This window comes from Zootermopsis nevadensis, unplaced genomic scaffold (assembly GCF_977971745.1).
Source record: "Zootermopsis nevadensis isolate Lab colony 2312 unplaced genomic scaffold, Znev_1.0 Znev_ptg000003l, whole genome shotgun sequence".
NCBI lineage: Eukaryota > Metazoa > Arthropoda > Insecta > Blattodea > Termopsidae > Zootermopsis > Zootermopsis nevadensis.
Genome location: NW_028259135.1, coordinates 4978905 through 5002039, shown reverse-complemented (window position 1 = coordinate 5002039; position 23135 = coordinate 4978905). Strand labels below are relative to the sequence as shown.

At 46.6% G+C, this 23135-nt stretch overlaps 1 protein-coding gene across 4 annotated transcripts in view; it reads right to left on the bottom strand.

The window, feature by feature from the left end:
* LOC110839552 (DNA-binding protein D-ETS-4) overlaps nt 1-23135 on the bottom strand; it is a 40986-nt gene that overhangs the window by 5604 nt on the left and 12247 nt on the right. For 2 of the 4 annotated variants that reach the window (XM_087340480.1, XM_087340492.1), the window contains exon 2: nt 5727-6579. In XM_087340480.1, the coding sequence (XP_087196606.1) occupies nt 5727-6579 (853 nt within the window). Of the gene's footprint in view, nt 1-5726; nt 6580-17515; nt 18686-19797; nt 19868-23135 lie in introns of those variants that run through there. The other 2 variants (XM_087340485.1, XM_087340496.1) reach the window with 2 other exon arrangements.

Below are 23135 nucleotides of genomic sequence, written 5' to 3'. Positions count from 1 at the left end.
ATGAATGGATCGGTTTGCCCACAAGACTAAGTCATTCCCCTTGAGCAGCCATATTTTAAAATTCACTGTTTTGCAGAGGCTTCGACTGACACCGGGCTCACGACCAAAACAAAAACACCAGGAGATTCTGTGATTGTTACCGTAAACAATGAGCATAAATTTTGAACTTACTCTGAAATGCTGTAACAGAGAGTTCCTAAGTCATCTGCCATTGTTGTTCAATGCATAAATGCAGAGTTTTCTTTTAAATAAACTGTTCTTGTCCTTACTGTACGGAACAGCCAGTCTTGGTTTCTGATTTTGGAGTAGAAATGCACGCTCTAGCCAGAGCAAAGGACACCTTGAGGACCCATTAATGTATGTCTGTGTTTTCCTGCATGATTGGGTATCATTGTTGTGCAACAATGACCTTGGATCGCGTCTGTGCAAGAATGAGTTACCGAGCATCGATGACCTGAATTAAATCAGTTTAAGAATGGCGTAAGGAGCAACAGTGACTTGGCGTGATGAAGAACCTTGAAATGTTTGTGTATTCGAAAGAGCGCACTTTCCAATCTTGCTTTTGTCTTGACGTCTTGTTAACATTTTAAAACCGAGGATATGTTTGTTTCGGAATAATAAATCCGGTCACAGCTCTCGGTGTATAACGGGTCGGTCGTTTTATGAAACTGGACTAGAAATTTCATTTTCGTTATGTCCGCGTGGCCTTAACTGTGTCAAACTTCTGGACTCATGTAAGAGTGACGTCTGTTTCGAGGATCCCACTTCGACTAAAAGTGCCCGATCCGCCACCGCCCAATCCATTCCCCCCCCCCCCTTTTTATTTTATCGAACTGCGTGAAAATTACAAATCGCAAGGCTTCTCCCGTCCTCTCGCTCCGTGGTTGCGTTACTTCCCCGATATCGGGCGCACATTCTCTCAGTCTTTGTGACACGCCGTAACCTTGACAAGGTGGGTGTGGTACGGGCCTTGCCCTTATGAGACGGACGCAACAGCAGCGAGCCAGCTAGCTAAGCTGCCACGCTTGGCAACACACAACAAAACAAGTTCAAATAAGTTACGAAGAAGAATGAAAAAGACATTAGAAAATTCTATCAAACGCTTTGTTCAAGTCACCAAGAGCTTTCATCAAGAAACACCCACGAGGCCAGGGCACGTGAAGCCCCTCCATTCCGGCGGGCTGCTGCCAGATGCCCGAGAGTCGTTCTGACACCAAATTTTCGAAACCTGGCGACACGACTTAAAAAGCTTCAATATGTTTGTTGCCACAGCAACGAATTTTCTACGTGTCTGAAAACACCAAATCTGAACGCAACCCACGCGGAAATCTGATCTGGGCCATGAAACTTTAGTCAAAAGGGCACGTCTGCGTAAATTATTCGTGAATGTGTCTAACGAAAAACTTAAAGACTACAAACTCCGGTCTGAAACAACTTCACTCGCTGTTAAATTCCGAGTTGTATTCGCATTTTCAACGTAAGTAACGCCTTTACCTGGATTCAGGTAAGTAGGCCTACAAATAAACACGATTTTTGTAATAATATTTTCCATGCAATTTAACTCGGCCCGCTAAAAGACTCAATTGACTGCTAGTGGTCGGTCTGTCTCAAGTTTAATACAAATTCAGCAGAGTCTGAAGTAAACTGCGTTCTGAAATGGTCGGTTTGTTGCTCACCAACTAGAAATGACCTTGAGAGCAGCGTAGGTTGCGCCGATTATGGTTACATAAAAAGTTAATCAGATCTCGCTAACGAAGATCAAACACAACACGAACGACGTATGCGGGCTTGTTCCGTTGATTAAAGACGATTGGCCTGGGCAAGACGGGAATTAAGATAAAAGTGTTTGGGGTGGGGGGGGGGGGGCGTCGAAAATAACCGAAGGGAAAGACGTACAAACAATGCAGACATAAGAGTGAATAGTGCACGGGTCCTTATGAGCTTTTAATTCCATTCTTTGTCACCCCCCCCCCCCGTACATGTTTTCATTTACAAAACCGAGAGTTGCAGTACAACTGTGTTTCGTAACAATGTACTTTAAGCAATCTGTAGCACATTTTCAGTGTGAAGAGTTTATTTAAATTTTTAAATTTCGCCCAATACAATGTATTTTTTTATTTTATTATTAGCGGGGTTGTGTACGGTAGAAGGAACAGCCACTACCGCATTTGCACGGCTCGTGCGCGTGGTGATTCGCAATGCAGCACTGCGCCGTCCAAAGAAAAGTTAACAGGCGTCGGTGTTTTAAAGGCGATTTCTTGAAGTATAATTTATGTTTTTCAACAGAATGGATAATTTTGCTTCTGTCAAACGAAAAAATGGACAAGTCTCATATATTGCAACGCAGCACTTCGCTCTTATATCTGGAAGCACTCTTGTAGCAATTATAGATCGGGTGGAAAACATTAGCCCTTGATTAACAGGAGACCGATGTTTTCATGCTCCCTAGCAAACGTGCTCGAAACACGATCAGCCTCCGTCCGTCTAAGTCAGCCACAAGCAAACTGACCCATACACCACACGAACGAAACGTTTCTGTGGGTACAGCTCAAGCAGCGAAAACCGGCAGCCACTGTAAATTAACAGATCAGTGTCTGGCCTCGCGTGAACAGAAATTTCGAAGAACTGTGCCCGTGATTCCACGGGCAAACTTTTCCTTGATCTTATACGAGCTTTCCTTTACTCGTCGCATTTAATTCAATAAACCTTCATCTGTGAGTATGTAATTTCCAAGCCACGCGAGTGGTTTCAGCTGCGGAGGGATACATGCTCAGTTACAATGATTTACATTTATTTGTTAAGAAACCGGAATATTTGGGAAGGAAGTTTCCATTCTGACGTCCAAACGTCGCCCTAATTAAATCACACGAAACGTGGGACCCTAGACTGAAAGTTCCACCTCACAAACAGGAACTGTGTCTTACGGAGGAGTTGAGCTGTGTCCTTGGTCGGCGCAGGTGTGGCGAGGATAAAAATACAGCCAATAACACAACAGAAGTTAGGTCAATCCGACATATTGCAGTCCAAAATGCGTCGTGGTAGACCAATGGCGTGTACTTAGAACGGCTGATTGTTCCATGTTGTGGACCACGTCCTTTCCCTCGGCCATTACCAGCAGTCGTGGTAAGATCATCACAGGTTTCCGATAACATTTTAACTACAGCGAATGGATAAATGAATGTTCAGGGTTCTTCACTCGTACCCGGCAGAGGAGGTTGCGTGAAAAGACGATCGGAAGGAACGTTGGTTCTTTTCACTTCCGTCATAACAAGAGGAGGCACCTTGTTGCTATGCCAACCGTGTGCTTGCCGACTCGCGGGTCGCCGCCTTGCGTCGGTGTCACAAAGAGGCTCGCACATCATCAAATAATTCTCTTTAATAACCTTCATCTTTACTGGAACTAATTATTCACTTATGATTGAACACGTTATTTAACTTCGGTCAAAACATTATTACTTTCCAGACTTGAAGGATCTTGCTAACTCTGATTAGACTTCAGGTCGGATAAAAGACCACCAACTGGCCATGAAATTCCTTAAACATGACGATCTAGCGTCTGGCACGTCGAACACAGCTCAGAACTAGCAGCGTAGCGAGCCACCGACTGCCGCCACAGCGGAATTGTCGGTCTGCGTCCCCCGGACACGATCTCCAGCGAACGTGATCGTGCAATTTGTTCATAAGATCGCGAGTGTACGCGGACATACGAAAGCACAAATATAATAAAACACGTGGGAAAACCCGAGATTTTAATAAAGTCTCGTGGTGCACAGATGTACAAATATCATTGTTATACGGTTCATTCGTAGAGAACGCAGTCGGACAGGCAGGAGAAATATCTTAAAGGAGACCTGAGCTCGGTACGTACCGACAACACTGCATTAGACCTTTGACAGGAGCAGAGTGCTTTTAAGATTTGAAAATAAATTTAATAGGAGCAATGGAAGGGTTATAAAAAATCTAGACAAGGTCCACGCACCAAGACAACGGCTTGAAGATTTGATTCGAAGAACGAACTGACGTATTGAAGACGACATTCAGACAACACGCAGCCAAGCGATGGCATTAGCACGTCAAACAGGTGTTGATTGAGGATCAAATTTAGTTTCCCACGTCTCTTCCTTGTGAGATGTCATCATAAAACACGAATGCTTGCTGAGAAAGCTACCCGTAATACCCAAAGCAAATTGACGCATGCGAAGTGAAGACTCTTGTAACTTAATGTTTAGAAAAGACGGTTGTTTGTGCTTCGCAAATTTGTGGTTTCAATTTATAACATCCTGCTACTTTGCAGTCGATTTATTTCACAAAGTGCGTAGGCCCAGTCCTCAAATATTCTCCGTCTGTTCGTGAACAAACCAGTCGCACCGGCAGACCCCGATCGTACGAAAGTGAATACGGCACAGCTGCAAAGCGGACGTCGCTCGCTCTTCTACCGGACTTCTTTTACACACACACAATTCCATTCTTTTGAAGCGTAAAGTTGAAACGAAATTTATTAAGTGATGGGAGAAACTTGGGTGAATTTCGACCTTGTTTGCGGACCATCGTCTTAACGTTTGTCCACACTTTCCTTTCTTCAATTTATGAGAGGATGTTCCCTGAAAATGTTCACGTACACATAAATCCGTGCCTTTCCCAAATTAAATTTGTTTTAAGTTTCGTTCTGTCCGTTACCTCAAATCAGTCGGAGTAACTTAAAATCAAAACACTTCACGATAAAATCGATTCGACGGCCTTGTTTCCGGTCGGTGTTCGACTGAGCGAGATGACACACTTCCTCCTCCTCAGCTTCCACTCCGGAGCGTCTTAATCTGCTCGAACTGACGCAACGACAGATCGCTAGTTCCGCTGTACACGGAGCTAATCTGAGGCAGATGTAATAATAGTTCCCCTCATTCAGGGTTTAGCCTTCCCGACGCTCGTCCCCGGGCCGGTAAACGTTTCTGCAATTTGTCTGTGGAATCGGAGCTTTTCTTCAACCGAGCAATTCACAGGACGGGGGCCTGGTCCCTCGTAGGACAAATAACGCTCAGGTCCATGCCGGGTTCAGGTCTCGTTTTAAATGATAGCAATCGGAGAACAATTAGGGCAAAGGCGAAATCATTGCCACCTGAGCTCGTCTTTCGCCTGCCGAACAGCATTATGGGCCAGGAAATCCAAGTCCGTGAAACTTGTTTCCGGGGCCCGGCCGTGTCATGACGGCAAATACGAACAACTTTTTCTTTGCGAAAAAAACAAACAGAAACATGAAGTGTTCTATATCACGTCCGACAGATGTCATTTGAACCATGGCAGGATCGTAACATTCGTTGTGCCGCAATGCGCAGACGCGAGCCGCCCCGTGCACACCTGCAAGTCCCACAGTCATTTACATCGCACCGAAAATCGACCTGTTCCGAGTTCAGCCTGTCAACAGATCTCATCTCAGCTAATTTTCTCTCAACGTCGGCATCTAGAAACGGAAACGAGCAATTTCGTCTAGAGACGTCCAACATTAAGAGAACACGTAATTCGTTTCCACAGTGAATCTTATTCCTTCAGGCATGTCGCCCCTCGTGCTCCTTGGAACTACTTTCGTCAACAGGAACCACCACCAAAACGAAGCCGAAACTTCCAGCGACCTGTAATTTTAAACTCGCGGGTCGAAGGAGGCGGGAGATCAAACGGACAGGTTTACATGCGTAATCTGTGAAGTGAGACTGAAATCAGTCGCGTCTACTCACCCGAGGCGATGCCCAGCACGCTGCACGTGTTGCTGATGTCCACCCTGATCTGCTCGATCGCCAGCGACAGCACAGGCTCGATGGTCATCAGCGTCGACGACCCTTCCTCGCCCTTGACGACGCTGCACGACGCCCCAGCCTCGTCCGCCTCCACCTTAACCCCCGCCAGGAAGCCCGATGCAGCCAGCCCATCGAAGTCGAACGGCTTAAGGTTGTACTTCTTCTGGAAGCTCATGTCCCTGAGGACCTCCCGCAGCAGCTGGTGGTCCCCTGCCTTCCTCTCCGGACACGGTTTCTCGGGAATCACCGCGATGGTCGACGTTTTCTCAGAGGCAGCCGTGGTGGCCACGGCACAGTCTGACACGACCTTCTGGGTCTCCTTCTTCGCCTCCAGTGTTCTGCCGCTGACCAGGGACTCCTGGAGAAATCTCGATTCCTGGAGGATCTCCTGCAGGTCTATACTGTGCTCGTGTTTGATGGACCCGGTGGCTGAAGAAGGTGAGGGGCAGTGCTGATACGGAGAAGGGTTGCTTGCGTATGAGGACCCCGCTGGGGACGGAGGCTGCGGCGGTACGGAGTACACCTGATGCTGGAAGTACGTCGGCTCCTCCTTCACTGACTTTTGCTGCTGGCTCATCGTCTTCAGGACCTGCAGGTCATCCAGGAATTCCGGGAACATGGGCGGGGGAGATCCTGTGGGGTCACAGTACAGGGACATGAGCTGGTGCAAGTTCGTGGGCGAATACGGCACTTCACTGTCAGAGGGCAGCAGCGACAGGTCAAAGCAGTCGGCTGCGAAGTTAGTGTAGTCGCAGGTAGGGCTGAAACACGCTGAAGGCACCGTCTGGGGCATCTGGAACAAGCGAAATCGCGCGGCCTTCACTCGCCGAGTTCACATCGAGACTGTGCTAAAGTCAAGAGACAGACTTACTTGATCTTCTGGTTGTCAGAACACCTGACGGCCTTCTGGAGATGATCCTGGATTTGAATGCGTACCTACCGGCAGCCACATTGTACGGTACCAATACGATAATTCCCTACTTACAAGAAAAACATCGCATCTTCTCTGTATTCGATCTTTGTTCTTGGAACAACACAAGTTATGACATGTGGTAAACATAGCTACCACGTCCTACTACCGGTACTTCATCGTGGGCAATCTTTAATCATTTCTTTCTGAACTCTAAGACGGCACAAGGTGACACGCCGGTGGACATTTTACAAAGAACGAGTCAAACAAAAGTTTTTGTTTTTTCCCACTGTCATCCACCACGTCAGGACCCTGTAACACGTGTCGCTTCTATCTCACCGTTCGTCGGCCATATTGGTGTTATCGACTGTAGGAAATGATAAGAATTAAGGCTCCGTGGCGGCCTCCAACGGCGTAACTTTTACATGAAATTTAATCACAATCCGTCCTGCGATACTCGACTTGAAACTACGAACGTTGAAGTAACTTACGTACAGAATTTAAGCAAACTTTGTTGGAAAGTTAAAAGAGAAAGTTATTAAAAGGAGACACAGCATTCGAGTAAGTGACTCTACCGATCAAATGTAATTTCGCTGGTTCGAATCCCACTCGGGGCTCGGATGTGACCGCGTCTTTGGGACAGACCGCTAGACCAAGGGGCCCTTACAACTTCAAAAAGGTTTTAATCCACAGTAATCCTGGGGTCTCGGGTTCGATTCCCTGCGGTGCCCGAATTTATAACTTGTGTTGGGCAAGGCCGTGGTCTAGGCAACACGGAGTTTTCCTCCGGGGGCTTCCCCGGTTTCTCCGTGGCATCCCAACAATTACTCCATGCACACAGAAGAAGGAAATGGCAAACCACTTCTGGATCATCTGCCAAGAACGTATATGAACAGGTCCCAGTCCGAGAAAAGGATGGAAGGATCCTGTTCATATGGACCTGTCGTCAGACAGAACACTAAATAATAATAAGATGAGGTGGTCTAACGATTAGAACGCTGGCCTTTTAATCCTGGGGTCTCGGGTTCGATTCCCGGTGGTGCCCGAATTTATAACTTGTGTTGGGCAAGGCCGTGGTCTAGGCAACACGGAGGTTTCCTCCAGGGGCTTCCCCGGTTTCTCCGTGGCATCCCAACAATTAATCCATTCACACACAGAAGAAGGCAATGGCAAACCACTTCTGGATCATCTGCCAAGAACGTATATGAACAGGTCCCAGTCCGAGAAAAGGATGGAAGGATCCTGTTCATATGGACCTGTCGTCAGACAGAACACTAAATAAATAAATAAATAAGGGAAATTGGGTCCTTTTATCGTCGAAACACGTTGAAGTTTTCATTCCTGAAACTGAGGGGACCAGAATTATCGAACTTTCGTCTGTTTTCACAGGCGCTACAGTATTCCAAGCCACTTCCGGTGTGTAAGTGTGTATTTGCGCACAAGTTTCAACAACACACTAACAGCTAAAATGGAAATGGTGTTTGGTGTTTCGAGCAAGTTGTGTCACAGCGCCGTCGTTCAACAATGACCTACGTCACTCCGCTACAGTCAGCCAGGCACCACAAACAATGCTCTAAATCACAACAAAAGAAATTGTTTCTGCACGGAATTCCAACGCGCAATCAAACAGAGAAACGAATTATAACATCGCGCGCGTCCATTATTGCCCGAAAGTGCAGATTTGTTTAAAGACGAAGCTCTCTTTCAACGTGTGGTCACAAGACTACAAGAACTTACTAAAGACATTGTTGGTAATCCGCAAGCCGATGACCGTTCTAATCTTCTACCACATCAGTTCTGGGTTGGCAACCCTTCTGAAATCAAACAGTTCTATTCATGCTGTTTGTTCGAAGCTCATTAACTCATCTTTCTTGCATTCCCTTTTTTAAAGTTCCAGTAGCTTTACGTCTTACTTCGTTCGTATTATCCCCAGTCTAGTCCTCTGAATACCACAAACGAAAATCTCGATATGTTTGCACGTGTATTCACCAATTTCCCACACAAGGCCTCCATTTTTCTTCCCGTGGACTGGAAATGGCGTCGAAAACCCGTCGCCTAACTGTGGTCATTCCTAACGGACCTAAATGACGCCACCTACATAACATTCCAACCTCTAACGAAATGCAGTGGCGGATTTCGATGCGGGGTCGACACTTCACACGGCAATTTATCGATTTTCTCCTACGGCCGCCAATATATTCCGACGTTTCCGAAAAACTTACTTCCGTCTCACAGTAGCAAGGCTTTCACCGAGACGTCAGTAACTTTTACCGTCTGGTCAGCGCGCTGTAGCCGACCCGGATGACCCTAACAAATGTGAACCACCTGGGGGGGGGGGGGGGGGGCGTAATTCTGCACGTCCATTTGACTGGGATAAAATTTTCCCAGCCGAGGTTTTAAGGAAGCGATCCATTTCAGGGCCTCCATCGAGAGACAAAGCCCCGTCTCGTCTCTAGCAGTAACACTAATCAGTGTTTTCTCGCTGTACACATGTGAGAAAAGATCTCAAAATTCCTGTTTCCTTCTGCAACGAACAAGAACGTTCATGGAACAATTGCAGTTCATGACAAGCGATGACGAACGAAAGGGATCTGTTTTTAGGGCCGCATTCAGCTGTCACCGACTTCCAATGACGCACGCAGCTCGCCATGCGTCCTCAGAAGGGGCCCAGACTCTCACGCGGAAAAGCACGCACAAGATCCTTCTTTCCTACACGTCCAATGGCTTCTTTGACATCAAGAACTGTGAGAGATCGTCGAATGACGTTCTATACGCAAAAAACACGAGATGATCTCCGTCCCAGTCTACAACAGCTGAGAGCAGCTGGTTGCTGGACCAGTTCACAACTCAAAAACCTATTTCTGGAACACAGAATGTGTTAATAATAGTCTCTCCCACGTAATCCCGCCCACATAACCTTATTCCACACTCGCCTCATGTTTGCCTTAATCGTACGGAGACAATGCACCGAGGTTCAATTGTTTCAAAAACCACGAAGAAAGTTCCAGAAGCCGCCGCTCGTAACAGGCGTCTGGAACTTCAACAGCGGGAAGTTCCTACTGTTAAGAAACGGACAGATACACGATTATTGGCCCGGGGTGTGGGATGGAGGACAGGGCTAATTACAAAAAAGCGATTTTGAATAAATACGTTGCGAAGATGTTAAATGGCCAGATTATGAATTCGTGACGTCAGCAGAGCCAACCAACACTGGAAATCCGTAACGCGGCAAATACAACGGGAAAGGGATGAGACAGGAAATGTTACAAGAGAAACTGACGTGGTGAGGAAGGCGTCAGAGAGACAGCGAAAGGGCGAAAGAACCAATAGGGCCTACTCACTGGGTCCATCTTTCACAAAGCGTTTCAGGAAAAAAGAAGCCCTTCCAGTATCATCATCATCATTGAAGGAGAAAGTTTTGATTTTCAATATACAAGCCTATTACGATGAGTAGTCCCGTTTTGAAACCACAGCAGAGGAACGAGGTAGCCCACACTCACTGGTTTAAAAGCGACGTTTCGAGAGAGAAAAAATCTAATACTACCATTTAATTAACCCCTTGAAATCGAAGCTCGTCAAAGTAACATTTAAGAATTAAGTACGTACCGAAAAGAAAACACTTCACCATTACAAAGATCAAGTGGTTAACGCCATTTAAGGAAATAATCGCGCGTTTGTATGTTTGAAGACGGTTAAGAAAAGACCTAATTTCTTCACATTCATTTAGTATGCAATGAAACAGATGAGACATGCTTTTCGCACTGGCGCATGGGACACAAGCAGATCCTGTCGGCAAATTTGTTCTTGCTTACTTTGTTGTTGTACAAAATCAGATATTGTATCCTATAGCCGTTCAGTTTGCATCTTCACGAGATCGAATCCCCACAATCCACTATAGTTCCATCCTCGAACGCAGTTTTGCAATAAAAACGCCTGTGCAGTCAGCCAGATCCAACGTGTGAACGAGGAATGTAAGTAAAAGCTGATGGAAGTGCAGGGCATTTGGATTTCCGGTGCGTTATTCCCCTCGCCAAGACGTCATCACGGGAGCAGACACTAAAATGTTACGACGCGGATCTGCCATTTTATGACGCGCGCCGCGCATTGCATTTCCCACGACTGTTCACAAAAGAGTGACAATAGCAGAGACAACTCTTTCTACCGTCCCACGTACCTCCCCCGAGTGTCCTTGTTCTATTTTCTTACCTCGATATTTTTATATTCCTATTACAACGCGCCTCATAATTCAATAGTTACAAGTCACAGAACCAGAATTGGTTTTCAACCTACTGCAGACAAGCGAAGCAAACTTCAATTGTTCTTCCACAGACTTTTCATGCCGGAGGATAAAACTCTAAAGAGAACACGTGCCTTGGATCGTGTCTCCACGGCAACAACAGGGGGGGGGGGGGGGGGACGAAGTTGTCGCTCCGATCAAGGTGGCCTTGCGGGAAATCCTCTGCAATCCCCTTCCCCTCCGCTCCCCTCCCTACATATTAACGGTTCGGAAAGCATCTCGCGTCTACGTGGACACAGACAGGGAACGCTCCATCGGCATTACTTTCAGGTGTCAACTTATAAAACACGAACACTTTGGACATCCGCCACATTCTCAGACATCGTGATCGGCTTCCTACAGCATCTTCAAACGACCTGGGCTGCAGAGATAAATCCCTGACGTCTACCGGACCGAAATGGCTTCCATATCCAGGGAGCCCAATGTAGCCAAGAGGTCCTTAATTTGGCATATAAGGTCAACATCGTCCTTCTTTGGATGAAATACCTCCTCAGTCAATTTAGGAACCACGCCAAGAACATTCGGATAGCTTCTTGGCTGACCACTGTGACGGAGTGCCCCAGCGTCCACACTTGACAGAATCCGTGCTGCATTCAGGATGGAAAACCACGACAGAACACATTCTTAGTAGCATCAGATACGAAAACAGAACACAAGAGTCCCTATTGGCTGCCACAGAACACCCGCGACATTGTCGTTCAGAGGGCGATTGTCGTTCTCTGGTGTATTTTCATTTGTTTCGTTGTTCAGAGGCGCCTCGCGACATTAAAATACCTTCCAGTGTTAAGAGAAAGGAACGTTTCAATTTGGCGTGGGCCTTTGTGGACACAGTTCGGGTGGAACTAATTATTTTCAACAGTAGCCCGTTAGAACTTCGTGCAAACATAATTCTCGTCCTCATTATGAACCCTGTAGCACGGCCTCAGAGTAATCCTTCCTCCTTCGCCCTGTTCATGGAACGCGAGTTTCACATTTAATTGCAGAACCAGAAGATTGCAGAATGATGTCAACAGAAGTAAACATCTATTTTCTCAGAGGACGAGACCTTGACTGCACCTACGAGAGCTGAATTTAGATAGAAAACCAGTTGAATCACAAGCCGCAGACCGCAAATGCAATTAAAAAATATTCCTATCCAATTGCTTCAATCAGGGCGTGGTTCTGCCTCATTGTTGCTCCCACAGTAAGCGGAGACGCAGACAAGGTCAACTTCATGGTTTCACACGAAGATAAAATCACGTTCAATTGTTGGCGAACTGCAGTAACAAATGAAAATCGCATTCACGGAGAAATTAAAAAGCAGATGAATTCGGGGAGGGGGCGTAGTGTGAAGTGTGGAAATGTTCACCGCGCTGGGCGATTCAATCATTCAATTATTCAATCATGCTTGTTGCAACCCGGTGAAGAGCTCATGAATCAAAGAAACGGTTCTCCAGGCAAGATACTATTTCTTTGGCACAGGAGAATCGGGAAATCTGTCCCTGAACTCTTTCTGACACGAGTTAAGAACAGGGCGCCAGGCGGTGTCCGACAGCGTGAACACTGTGAAAAAGACATCCTCGCACTTCGGCGGCCGAAAGGCATCTGACGGACTGGCGCGAGCAGGTTACGACATGACGTGACATGCGCCTGGGCTCTTGCGCAGTCGCAGCGAATTTGAGTGTTTAATAACCCAATCAAACTGTGTTGAATGGCAACCATCTTTAAGTGTTTCACTGTGGGTTGCGTGGCCGACCATTCGTTTTAGAAGTGCAGAATCCGTTCAAAAGTAAATAATTTCAGCCATCTGCAGAAACATCCAACAATAAAAGCTTGTGGCCGTCTTATGCGATGACAGAGACAGCAAGCTCCTTTGAAAAATCGGTCACCACACGGTAGTTAAACCCCAACAGACAGCCATCCTCAACACCCGTCGCCGTGGAAACGTCGAATCTCACTGACAGGCTTCGTATCTAAGAGACAGACTGAAAAACCCTTCCAAACGTTCCTGATACATAACAAATAAATCAGATTCAAGGCTAAAATAATACAAAAACAGGCATAAAGAGGTTTGGTGCAAGCCGGGAGTCGGAAGAGGCATCAGCGGACGTCAGAGGAAGCCCTTCCCTCTGTGGCTTTTAAAACTCTCTCGCGTCAACTGATGGCGTCAAAGCCAACAGCAATACGGATGGAAGTGGCGTCAGGGACAGAATGTCCCCACACGACACTTGCGTGCTTTTCTCCGAATGCAGAATATTCAAATGACAGTGACAAAATCTTCGATCCAAGTGCAAATTACGTTGTGTGCGATCATGAACGGGCTCAGAGATTGGCAAGGCCCAGGGCCAAAACGACCTGGGACTGCCACCAACGCCCGCAGACACCTTTCTCACGGACGTCCTTGACGCCAAGTCCTCAGCAGGCGGCATTTCTCACCAGCACAGACACACGCTCGCGTGTTATCCGCTCCGAAGCCAAATCAACACGACGCAAAATCTCCCTGCACTGATCTGTTATATTAAAAACATCACCCAGAAAGTTTCCACCCTCATAAACGAAAGGCATCTCTGGACCTACCCCTAGCCTCGCTCAAAGCAGCGCGACCGTGGATTTCCTCAGCCACACAAGTGAATTCCGCGACAGATTCACATTCCCTATGAAATCTTCGTGAGGAAGAACTTTCCAATTCGCCACGGGCAATTATTTGTCTTCTCTCGCATCTCAATCGCTATTAAATAACCAAAGCAACTGATAAAGTGTCGAAAAGTAACCTACGAAACAACCGTTTCCCTAAAATATTTTAAGGAAAAAAATTAGATTTAATACAAACTGGTCAACAAATCTGACTCCTAACTCTTACGAGCGAACTTCATGGTCCAGGATCTTCCTGGCTGCCTGATGACGATTGCCGAAGGTCCATCACGGCCACCGCGAATTTTGGCCGCAGGTCAACGCACTCACGTGCAATTTGGCATTTCGTCAGAAACAATTTTTTTTTATCGGGTGAACTTGGTCGAAAAAGGGCGATCCAATGCCAATCAGCGGAAAGCTGGGCAAATACGTGAATGTATCAAGACTCGGAAAGGAAACGCCATTTTCCTCGATATTTTAGTTCCGCCTGATGTTCTGACTGACAATAAAACATCTCGTGCAGATCCGACGTACGCGTTATGAGCCATTGCAAATATCAAATATCACTGATTATCGATAGATTTTTTGATATTTAATTGGGAAACTGCGTTCAAGGAATTTGGACAGGTCATCCTGCAAGCCTTGTACGCCGGTTTAAATAAAACGAATTACGGAAGATACGGGCGCTCATTCGATGGCCAGGAGGAACTGAAGTTTGTGTCAGACTTACGATTACTAACAAACAAAGGTACGAACTCTCCCGCCTTAACTCGACAACGAATCTTCAAGCGTCAGCAAGTACCGATCTGTTTTAATGCAGTGCACAAACGTAGTCAACAAGACATTTTGCAAAAGGATATGTTAAGTGTAAATGCAAATTTGTTTATAACCATCTGTAACACTGCCACCGGGTATAAACCCATTTGCAGTTAATAATAAATAAATATCCCAGTTGAAGCATGGTCCAAGAACTCTGATCCGAAAAAAGTCCAGCATAAATTGGCACTTCAGGCAGGGAATCCCATTTTTCCTCAGACCGGCCGGCTAGAAGACTGTTCGCCCGCGCATGACCACTGTTACCCGTCCAACAGTCCCTCGTCACTCGATGCTGCCTGTCATTTCTCGACAGCGCTGCGTGTTCAGCATCGTCGCTTTTATTTGAGACAAGTACAGCTCACAGCGTCGTGAAATAACTGGGGTAGGATATGATGTACAGTTCTGGCCATAAATTACTCATTGCAACACATTTGTACAGCGTTCTGCATGGAATAAATGCCGTACAAAGTATCCTGACAGTACAGTACCATGCAAAGCAGCGATTTCCAACATCGTAACAAAATTACGGTCTGCAGGATCGGTGCTGGACAAAAAGAAATCTCGAATTGGTTACGAAAACAGCCAAGATAACAGACGCTGAAGCACCACAGAAGTTGGCGCGCGGAGGATAATTGGGCCCGTGTTATTTCACGGAACAAGCGCTCCCCCAGCTGGAGGACATAGCACGACGAGTCTGACCGGGATCTACGCGGCGTGGCCGCCTCGAAGCCCACACCTTACAGAATGCGACAGATTGACTCTGGGGCACAAGCGCCGCCCAGCGCGGATTTCGTCAATGAACGGAACTCTCGAGTACTTCCTGGTTGACGTAGCAAAATTGTCTGGCAGACAAAGTTCCAATATGACTGCCATTGCCGCGTCTTTATCAGCAGAAATGTTTTCAAAGGCAGTTCCTGCAGAAGACACGGAAAGTCATTCAAGCCGCACATAGCCTGCAGGTACGAAACTGATAAGATACGGGGAACCCCGGGCGGGACCTCCAGACGACGGGGCGCCGTCCATCAGACACCGCACGCAACCGAGCGAACGAAGACTGAACAGCCACAATCAGCGGACAACAAAAACTATCTTGGTGACGTCGGTCTTCTTGGAGATAAGCCGTGTAGTGTGGTAGAAGCTTACCAGCGTTTCACAGGTCAATGCTGGCGCCATCATCAGGGAGTGTGAGGCAGCAAGGACCTCTGAAACGTCGGTAAAGTTCTGTCAGACTACCCAGAAGACAGCCATATTCTGAATCACCGCCGTTAAAACCCCAAGTCCTACGACTGAGGACAAAGTTCCTAATGACTGCCACGCCCAATTCATTTCTTCAATGAATTCATGGAAATATGAACGTTTCCCCTTGCTACATTTTGTATGCAAATTTAAACTTTCTTGACAGAGTTACTTTATCGTGCAAAAGTAATATATTAGCATTTTCACCTTGGAGAGATGTATTTTACCCACCGAGTTTCTTCAAAAGGCATTTTCAGATGTTAGATGTCACCACTGTCGGCTTCACATGCCGTAGGTTCAGTTAACTACAAATTAAAAAAAATAATGTAACAAGAAGGGATCCAAAACTCACGGACCTTTCGACAGAAGCTGTTCTGTTACTCAACACACGGCAAATGTCCGTAAGATCGTACCGCAAGTTTGACGACGACCCTCGGTGGCGTTGACCGCCGCGGTCCTCCTCGGCTCCTTTTGTAGTGTTCTGTCTGACGACAGGTCCATATGAACAGGATCCTTCCATCCTTTTCTCGGACTGGGACCTGTTCATATACGTTCTTGGCAGATGATCCAGAAGTGGTTTGCCATTGCCTTCTTCTGTGTGTGAATGGGATGCCACGGAGAAACCGGGGAAGCCCCCGGAGGAAAACTCCGTGTTGCCTAGACCACGGCCTTGCCCAACACAATTTATAAATTCGGGCACCGCCGGGAATCGAACCCGAGACACCAGGATTACAAGGCCAGCGTTCTAACCGCTAGACCACCTCATCTTATTATTTATTTATTTAGTGTTCTGTCTGACGACAGGTCCATATGAACAGGATCCTTCCATCCTTTTCTCGGACTGGGACCTGTTCATATACGTTCTTGGCAGATGATCCAGAAGTGGTTTGCCATTGCCTTCTTCTGTGTGTGAATGGAGTAATTGTTGGGATGCCACGGAGAAACCGGGGAAGCCCCCGGAGGAAAACTCCGTCATGCCTAGACCACGGCCTTGCCCAACACAAGTTATAAATTTTAGCACCACCGGGAATTGAACCCGGGACCCCAGGCTTACAAGGCTAGTGTTCTGACCGCTAGACTACAGTGGAATGTCCTCGGCTCAAATCCACTCAAATACACGGCAAAAGACGTGAACCTGGGACTCGAAGCGGAAAACGAAGAGAACGGAAATAAATGAAAGTGGCGGAGAATGAGACACTGCTTTAAAAACAAACAAACTGTTGCACAAACACTTACAACGTCCAAAGTTACCCACGAATGCTCGGGGCCTCTATCATTCTAAACCTTAAATTCACGTCCACGAGCTAACTTCATCAGTGGCAGAATAATTCTACTAAATCGGCGAAGAACGTAAGTGAGATTGAATGACGGGGGAAAGCCCTCGTTAAACAGTTCAATGAGAACGGACGATTTCACTGTTAATAAACGAGGCTTCGATAATAAGTCAAGAGCAAACAATTCTCACGGAGATGGGGCATCCAACGAGTGAAGTTCTGCGCTGTTATCCGATGAATTGTCGCAACAGCAAATGTCAAATTTCAACCCTCGATGACTCACTGGAGGAGCGCTTTTTGGAAACGTCTTCCTCCGAGAAATCCTGGAGCCAACACGTAGTGTCCTGACCTGGTCAGAGATAGTAGGTCCTTGTGATATTCTAGTAACATTGGAACCAACTGTTCCGTAACCTTCTGATTACCACTGAAAACACAAATAACTTCCGATACGCATATATGCAAATATGGCTGCCGAGCGAATGACTGAGTTTGTGTCTGAGATATCTGCTGTGGTGAGAATCACACTCGAACAAGTTTGAAAGTGCTCTTCATTCAAGAGCTTCCAGTAAAAGTACAATCCTTTTACCTTCCATAAGTCGAAACTGAAGAAAAGGCAAGAATAAGATGTGTCTGCAGGCCACGTAAGCTCTTCTCTTCGCGTGAAACAGATCCTCCTCAGACTACCGTCGCATTAAGCTGAGGTTAAATCAGACTTGACGAACGTTAGCGTAAAACGGCAGTTGGTGCGACCGTGGGTGTGGCGAGTCTGGGAATTCTGAAGGTGAAGCAGCTCCGGTAAATCCTGTACGCGCTGTTCCTCGCTCGGCCGGGGTGAAGCCGACACACATTTCGTCGCGTGGTAAAATATTCGACGACGACGTCGTTTCAACCGCACAACTGAGAGTCGAATAAGATGGGTAAAGGATATCACAAATAAATGGGTAAAGATTTAGAAGGAGGCGGCTGTGGCCTCTGACGAGGCACAGGCGAGACAGAGGAACAGGTAACGCGACCGAGAATCGAACCGTGTGTCCCCCCCTCAGTCTCGTCAGCCAGTAGAATCGCGTCGATGCTAGAACTGGACATGACATTACCGTAATGTCAGCCGGCAAAACGTCACGAGTCCGATAGCCAATCAAGTAAAGTGAGACCTCCTCGGGCCCAAAGCCCACGACAGGAGTACAAGATCTGTATTACCTACCGGTGCTGTGAAGGTACACAGCGGCGTGGAGGTTCGGCGGAGCAGTTGAAGCCTGAGGCAACGCAGAAAAGCCTTCATGAAATGGCTGTGGACAGTTACAATCCACACGAACAAACAGTTCATGATTACGGGGCAACATTTAACCTCTCACGCTCTGAGGCACCAAAGAGGTCGTAAGAGCAAATCTGCACCAAATATCACCTTGACCACTCCTCCTTCTCCTCAACTCGAAACAGAAAGCTGGGGTTCGAAACAGCAAATATTTTTTTCTGAGAAACTAAATTTCTTCAGTTCATAACAAAATTTGTGCTGCGTTTGTTTCTTCTGGGTTGAAAATTAATTACTTTTAATTGCCAAACGTGAGCATTATCTGAAGGTCATACTGCAGCAGGCTTATCAAAGCAGCAGGAAGATGATAACCTCAGACCAAGACTGTTAAAGTCTTCCTTTCAAAGATAAAATACAAAATGGACTGGAAAGGACATTATTCCAGTTCATTATCACATTTCCATGGCGCGAGCAGGTAAACCTTGTGAATACATTATCAGAATACTCAATAAAACTGCCTACGCATCACCCACGTCATTCTTAACCACCACCCCCACCCCCATAAGGTTTTCGAATCGACATTTTGTACATGCGTATAAAATTATTCTCCGACGCAGCACCCAGACACCACAAAACAAAAAGCTCCCTTTTTCTCCGTCCTCCAACCACGCAGTCTCTCGATACACAAATCAATTCCTGTTCTACACGTAGAAAAAAAACAGATGAAATTCTCTTTGGTGCGTTTGTGCTGCTCCCAGACAGGAGACCAGACGGTGAACAAACCTAACCTCACAAAATCTCTAGTAAACTGTTTACGTACCCCAGAAGGCGCTTGTCCTACTTAAAATTTTATTCTAGTGAATATTAAAACAGGTAAAGATTTGTTTGCGAAGTTACCATGGCAACAACAATGCGCAAATATTGATCTCTTGCTTGCAATGTCGTATCGAGAAAAAAAAACACAATGCTTCCATCTTCAGGGCTTGGATCTACTTAAATGTCAACATAGCATTGCGATCCATGCGGCCAACATCGATCAATCAACAGACATCTTCACCGCCGTGAAAACCTCAAATCCAAGCCAAGACAGAGATCAAACCTAACCTTGAGAACACAGAAAACATGGTCTCACGGTCTCTTTATTACGTTCGTCAATTTTAAGTAGTTCAACACGTAAAATTCCAACATCGCATGCCACTGAACAAAAAGTAATGAAACAAGTTTTTCAGTTGAATCTCCTCGGGCGATCTACCGTGTACGAATGGATTTGTGTGATCCATCATATATCGACTCTGATTATGGAGGCAAAAGTGGCCTCCTAAACGTTGGACCGCGAACATTCTCACTCGGCTAATCGGACGAGACACTTGAGTCGAATTTTACAAAACATTTCTCTTTTCAAAACGCCGAGCACGATTCTTGACAGATCTGAAAATATAACGCATTTCGACTCTCACAAAAAAAAAAAATCAACTGGTCAAACTGTAATCCGAGTTCTTGCCAAAAAAAAGTGTGAACCACGCTCTGAAGCCAGCCGACAATACCAAAACCGCGAAATCTTAAGAGAAGGGCCACAAGACCTGCTGACGTGCGTGTAGAGAAAATCGACAATTACTCACATTTAACGAGCAGCGAAGCATCACATCCTCTCCGGAGCGAAACAGCAGCAACAATAAACAAACTGACCGCCCCCGCTCCCCTCAACGCAGCGAGCACCCCCCCCCCCTCCCCCAGTCGCCCTCACCTTCTTCCGACGTGTTCTTGTTGTGTGATCTTTACCCTGCGCGGGAAAACGCGATGGATCCCGCGAAGCTTCGAGGCGCGCACAGGGGTGTCCAAGGCAACGCGAGCACATCAACCGAAGAAACGATTCACTGTTAATCCAGTTTTCACCGCCAGAAGATCGATCTTAAAGACGGCGGTCTTATGGGTTGATGAGGGCAGCCATCTTCATACTCGGCGGAGCCGTCAGAACCTTAAATCTCACTCAGATTCTTAGGCTATTTAACGACGCTCCAGTTGTCGATGTTGGTCTTCTGGTTGTAACGCCGTGTGGACGGACCACGTGGGGGGGAGGGGGCGATAGCACCTGCATTTGTAGGTATCAGGTTTGCCACATCTCATTCCTTACACTGTTGCCGTAGTGTGCCTTATGCGTGTAGTTTTCCGGTTGTTTGAATTATAATAATTGAAACCACTTAAAAAGCCTCCCAAGTTTTTCTGCAAAGGGGCCTCGCCTGATCAACGTCGCCCACGCTCAGCCATCGCCACGGCAAATAAGGTGGAAAAGCATCTTCACGGGAACGCAGAAGTGCGTGACACGCAACGAAGTTGTCTGCAGTGGTACCAACTAATTCTGTCACAAAATCATAGAACTTTCACAGGAGACATTTCTGGAATGGGACACGCCTACAAATACGAGGACTTCGGAAAAGTGTAAAGAACGTTTTCGTCAGTTAACACTGAATTGCCTCAAAACAGAAGACAAATTCATGACTGTCATCGAACTGACCTACGAAAACAGGTCACGCGGTCGTACGAACATACCGGATGTCTTGCTTCGGGAAAATACGACTCCAGGATAATATCATTTTAGGCTTTTATAATGATTTAGGCGTTGCTTGTTAAAAAACTACATTAATCCGCATTAATTCTCAGAACGAAAAGGCACGGCGCATAATACCACAACGTCCAGAAGCGGGGAGAAGCCGAAATGGCAACGGACGACCAAACAGCGAGGCTCTCAGCACGAACTCTCTCCAACGCCAGAGGCAACGAAGATCTCGTCGATTCCCGCCCGGGCCATGCCTGTCACGTGGCCTCCAGACCGCGTCTCGGTTTTCCCCACAGCGTCACCGCGACTGAAAGGTGTAATAATAAACATTGCACTGTAGAGACCGAGTAAGCAGCTGGCCGTCTGCTGCTTACGAAGTACGTCGTCTCTGGGGACGTAATACGTAACGATGCTGTCAGCAGGTCAGATAAGGCGTGCAGATGTGTCAGTCAGTGACCAGTGCAGGGCACTAGGGTGACATGTCTTCAGTGTCTGAGGAGAGCCACACAAATCCTGTCTTGATAACCAGAGCCCTCAAATATGAAGTAAGAGTCCCGTAATTTTCATTCTAGCTTCTTTGTTACGTAATTTTAATTTGAAAAAGAAAATTACACACCGCACTGTTAGTTACCGAAATTTGGTATGGGCATTATGACAGTGGGGGGCAAACCCCATAATTCTACTTCTCATTTCCTACAAGCAGACATGGCGGAATGACGAACCTGTGAGATGGAAGCGACACTAGCGCCACTCAATACAATGCGACAGATTTTCGAAGGATGTGCAACCTTCGTACAAGTTTCTTTTAACAGAATGCAAAACCTACGACATGGAGTCTGCGTGAAATCTTTATTAGGCTGCAGGTCTGATGGCGATAACTGATGATCCGCCTAACCTAGACGTTTTAAAAATGGCATGGAGCCAGATCATGAGTGCAAGTCCTGAAATCAGTAGGCTAAAAGAATCTAGATAAACATAGTTCTCGTAAACATAATACGGAAGCACTCCGCTTGCAATTGTACTGTTTCTACAACGGCAGAAATCCCATAATTCACTTACGCGCATGTAATTTTCGTGAAAGTAATAACGTCGTTCATGAAAAGCTTTTGCGGCAACAATTTCCGAGAGAACAAACTTTTCTTTTCTGGCCATAAAACAGCGCCCCTTCGCACGCCTGTCAAGTTACACGCGCAGTAATACATTCCTGCAACACGCGGTCTGCCTTCCCACCTGTTGAAGCGACTTCCGCCGATTTGCCGTTCGGGATGCGATCTGGGAACTTACGAGCTGTCGCAGCAAATTACACGAATGTACCACACTTTCTCACAAACCTGCATCAAACGCTGCTAGAAAATCCATCACACACAACTTCCTTCGCTGAACCAGTAAATGACAAGACGAATTTTTCGCAGTTCTTCGTAAACCGCATTACACAGGATCGTACCCTCGCTGTGACGTAACGCTGTATCATATTTCTGTTTCACACCGAAATGAAACATCGTGAAACCGAATAACCTCGAGAACTCTTTGCCATTATTTTTTATTTAGTGTTCTGTCTGACGACAGGTCCATATGAACAGGATCCTTCCATCCTTTTCTCGGGCTGGGACCTGTTCATATACGTTCTTGGCAGATGATCCAGAAGTGGTTTGCCATTGCCTTCTTCTGTGTGTGAATGGAGTAATTGTTGGGATGCCACGGACAAAAACTCCGTGTTGCCTAGACCACGGCCTTGCCCAACACAAGTTATAAATTCGGGCACCGCCGGGAATCGAACCCGAGACCCCAGGATTACAAGGCCTGCGTTCTAACCGCTAGACCACCGTGGCTTATTATTATTGTTTAGTGTTCTGTCTGACGACAGGTCCATATGAACAGGATCCTTCCATACTTTTCTCGGACTGGGACCTGTTCATATACGTTCTTGGCAGATGATCCAGAAGTGGTTTGCCATTGCCTTCTTCTGTGTGTGAATGGAGTAATTGTTGGGATGCCACGGAGAAACCGGGGAAGCCCCCGGAGGAAAACTCCGTGTCGCCTAGACCACGGCCTTGCCCAACACAAGTTATAAATTCGGGCACCGCCGGGAATCGAACCCGAGACGTATTTTTTTTACATCAACCGCCTTGAATTGGAAAGTCACACACGAGGGCGGTCTGACAGTGGTTCGTACCCTTTTAAATAAGTCGTGTCTGAAACACGGTTAGAACAAGTGACTGCAAACATGTCAGACTGTTACGTAATGCAGATAGAAGAAAATACAAGGAAACAGTTCGCGGCACAATGCGGTGTGATACCAGCAGTGAGATTAGTTTTGCAAATAAGAAACTTATTTTTGTAACAAACGTAATTAAGTATGAAGGCCAGCGGGTAGGCACAATCGCAAACAGCGGATCTGGAAAA